Source organism: Fragaria vesca, linkage group LG5 (assembly GCF_000184155.1).
Source record: "Fragaria vesca subsp. vesca linkage group LG5, FraVesHawaii_1.0, whole genome shotgun sequence".
Lineage (NCBI taxonomy): Eukaryota > Viridiplantae > Streptophyta > Magnoliopsida > Rosales > Rosaceae > Fragaria > Fragaria vesca.
Window position 1 is genome coordinate 19194191 of NC_020495.1, and position 3132 is coordinate 19197322.

The window sequence follows — 3132 nt, forward strand, 5'->3', positions numbered from 1 at the left end:
CTTTTTTTTTCTTTTTCTTCTCTCTCTCTCTCTCTCTCTCTCTCTCTCTCTCATTCTCTCTCTCATCGGATATGGTTGTCGACCTCCTTGACGACTGACAAGTTACTTGGAGTTGGGTAGTGTGGTGCACAATGTCGTCAGTGCAAGTCAGCGACATACATTGATGGCCCAGCAGTTTGTTATTAGGTAAAACAGACATGTCTCCAGTAGTTTTATATGAGATGATCAAGTAAGAATGATGCATTGCTAGGGAGACCATTCTGAGACCAGAAAAGGCAGAGTTAGTTTCGGCAGGCCGGGTGTCACTGAAAATAAAGATTAGGTGGTATGTCACTAAGTTTCACGCAAACCTTTGAAACTTGGGGGCTTTTCGTTTCTCTTCCTCACGAAGTTTACAAAGGTGCCGAGAAGCATATCAGCCGGTGACTATCCTCCAGCAACTGGGTGATGTTGCTGGAGGTGGGGTGTATAAGAGGGAAGAAGGTAAAGAGGTAGACGTAAGAAAAAAGAAAAAGAAAAAGAAAAGAAACCAAACTAACTATGAGTACGATACCGGGATTTGGAGAATTTGCAAAATTTGATCCACATAATGCCAACACCCTACAATAGAAAAGTACATGAATACAGATAGTTACAATAATTTTCCATTCAAATGGAGAACCATAAAATCAATTAGCTATTCTCTGCCAAAAACCGAAACAACAAGGGCACAACAAATTGAAAGAAACATCCAAAAGCAACATCAATCTCATGCATTCAACCAGCTCGAAAGCTCCATGATCTTAAGCTTTCCGGAGAGCAACAGCAGACAGCAGAATCAACACTGTGAACATAACAACCGCGACGAATGCTGAAACTACAGCCCCGCTGGTTTGCTGGCAGAAATCAGTGAACTGTTGGCAGATAGCAAGCCAATTTGCATCCGAGCTCCCATTGTGAGCCAAGTAAACTATGGCGGCCGCAGCGGCAGCAGCAGAAGTGTTCAGAGTAAGCGCCACCTACATTGAATGAACAGTTTCCATGTCACGATTTACGACTATATGAGATGAAGTCTACGTAGAAATACAATTACTTGTAGCAAGAACGCGTACATTAAATATTTTAAATGTTGAGATCGATTGTAGGTTTGAAATAGAGCTAGCTTACAGTGTCGAAGATAAGCAAGAGAAGCCTTGGAGCAACTAATTTGGGACGGACGATGGAGACTATGGAGAAGGGGAGGGAGAGGACAAGGTAGCCGCTCACTATGGCCATTGCTATCACAAAAAACCTGCAAGTAATGTAGCTTGTAAGTTGTGAACTGAGCATAATTATCGATGTAACGTATAACAATGCGGTAAATGTAGTCAAGAGCTAGCGAGGCAACATGCACGTACGTGAAAGTGGGCATGTCATCATAACCAGCTGAAAACTGGAAGAACTGTGTGAAGAAAGGAAGAGTCTGCTCGCTGGACGCCATGGTCACAGTGGCACCTAGAGCAGCTGCGGTGGCGCCTAGCCTTAGAATGAAGTCGAGCACTGCAACGCCCTTCTTCCATCCAGCTCCCTTATTGTGATCGTGCTTGGGATCAGCAGCGAGTACCCTCATCACATGATATGCCTCATCTTTGTGAGCAGCCTTCCTTCTTGACGATGATGACTCTGCGTGAGTGCTGATCATCGGGGCTGAATCACTTCTGTTCATCTTTACTACGTAAAAGATCGAAATTTCAGTAAATTTCACTTGATTAAGCTTCTATGTACGTATAACCACAATGTATATAGCTGAATGGCAAGAGATACAGAAATGAGAAGCCAACTGTGAATCTGTGATTGAACATGGTGATAGGTTGGAGTTTATATATGGATGAACCGGTACGTAGGGGACTAAAGGGTTTTTTTTACTAGTAAATAAATTAGGGAAGTCGTTGCTAACTTTCTCCATTAGTCCTATAATCACAGAAATTAAGGTGGAGAAGTGTGACAGGTACGAAGATGTTACAATGGAGTGGTTGCATTATTCGATTTGTCATTCTATATTTACTATCGACGAATATATTTTAGGTATTTGACTAATAATGTCAAACGATGAATACATATGTAATGTTAAACATCTGTTAAAGTGGTACAGTTTTTGTTGACATGATGATTTCAAATGCAAAGGTAGTTGCCCCTTAATCATTTACAAAGTTGTACATAAGACCGATAAAGGCCGGGATGAAGTCATGAAACTAATCATGTTATGAGCAGAATATCAATACGTCAACTAAACCGCAAAGCGGAATCATAATCAGTATGTATTTTTCTTGTAGTATGCTTTAGGTTTGTCTTTGGTTAATTTAAGTGTATGTTAGGTATGTACTTTTCATGCATCTCTTCTTAACCAGACGTCTCGCGGCCTCTCTTGATTTAAGTGTTGGCTTTCCTTCGTTTATTTGAATTCAGATATTAACGAAGTACTCACACTTCGAAATCAGTAGAAATTCTCTTGAAAAATGTCGGTCTCTGAGTTCAATGGCTGACAACTCAACAGCTTGTGAAGTTGTTCAGCAAAATCTTACCAAGACATTGTATTGGCCAACCAAATATATATATTTGTTAAAAAGGGAGAAACAAACAAATGAAATAAGAAGGGAGAAGCCATACAAAATATACAGGTTTGAAAGAGAAAGAAGAACAAAGAAATGAGCACGCTGGGTTTGCTGCCTCCTGGATTGTAAAGCTTCTACTCTCCAACAACTATGTTGTCCATGGAACCGTTGATAGAGTTCCAATATCACAGTGTGCATCTCTCAATTAGTAATTTGTTGAGATCATATTTGGAATTGATCTAAACCGTTTATTGTTTTAAAATCTAATGGCTAAGAAACAGTGTCAAAATTTGTGTTAAATTTGATGTCTCTAAAACCGGACCCTATACTGATTATGTACGGTAAGTAAACACCTCAATGAGAATTATATATCAATTCTTTCCATCTCTCATTTAGTTGATTCTGATTCATAATTTTTAAATTATAAGTAAACGTGTCATCGAAATTCAAGGACATAAACTTTTTAGTGTCATTGAGGTTAACTGTAAAGATGTATCGAGGCTTCTCACTACCAGAAGAAAGGCTTTAGCCGACGAAAAAAAAAAAACCAGGCCGACGAAGA

General features: G+C 39.7%; 1 protein-coding gene across 1 annotated transcript; it reads right to left on the bottom strand.

Moving 5' to 3' along the window:
* Positions 1 to 728: 728 nt before the first annotated feature.
* LOC101291531 (casparian strip membrane protein RCOM_1259250-like) lies at positions 729 to 1810 on the bottom strand. Its single transcript, XM_004300060.1, has 3 exons — positions 1377 to 1810; positions 1147 to 1270; positions 729 to 998 (listed from the first exon to the last, which is right to left on the bottom strand). The coding sequence occupies exons 1-3, from the start codon at positions 1682 to 1684 to the stop codon at positions 783 to 785; spliced, it is 648 nt and encodes a 215-aa protein (XP_004300108.1). The 5' UTR covers positions 1685 to 1810; the 3' UTR covers positions 729 to 782.
* Between the last annotated feature and the right edge of the window lie 1322 nt (positions 1811 to 3132).

Bases quoted from the DNA above. Each gene is read 5' to 3' on its own strand.
- LOC101291531 (XM_004300060.1), bottom strand. From the start codon at position 1,684: ATGAACAGAAGTGATTCAGCCCCGATGATCAGCACTCACGCAGAGTCA. The intron at 1,271-1,376 runs GTACGTGCATGT...CATTACTTGCAG, and splicing joins GATGACATGCCCACTTTCAC to GTTTTTTGTGATAGCAATGG. The intron at 999-1,146 runs GTAAGCTAGCTC...CATTCAATGTAG, and splicing joins TCTTGCTTATCTTCGACACT to GTGGCGCTTACTCTGAACAC.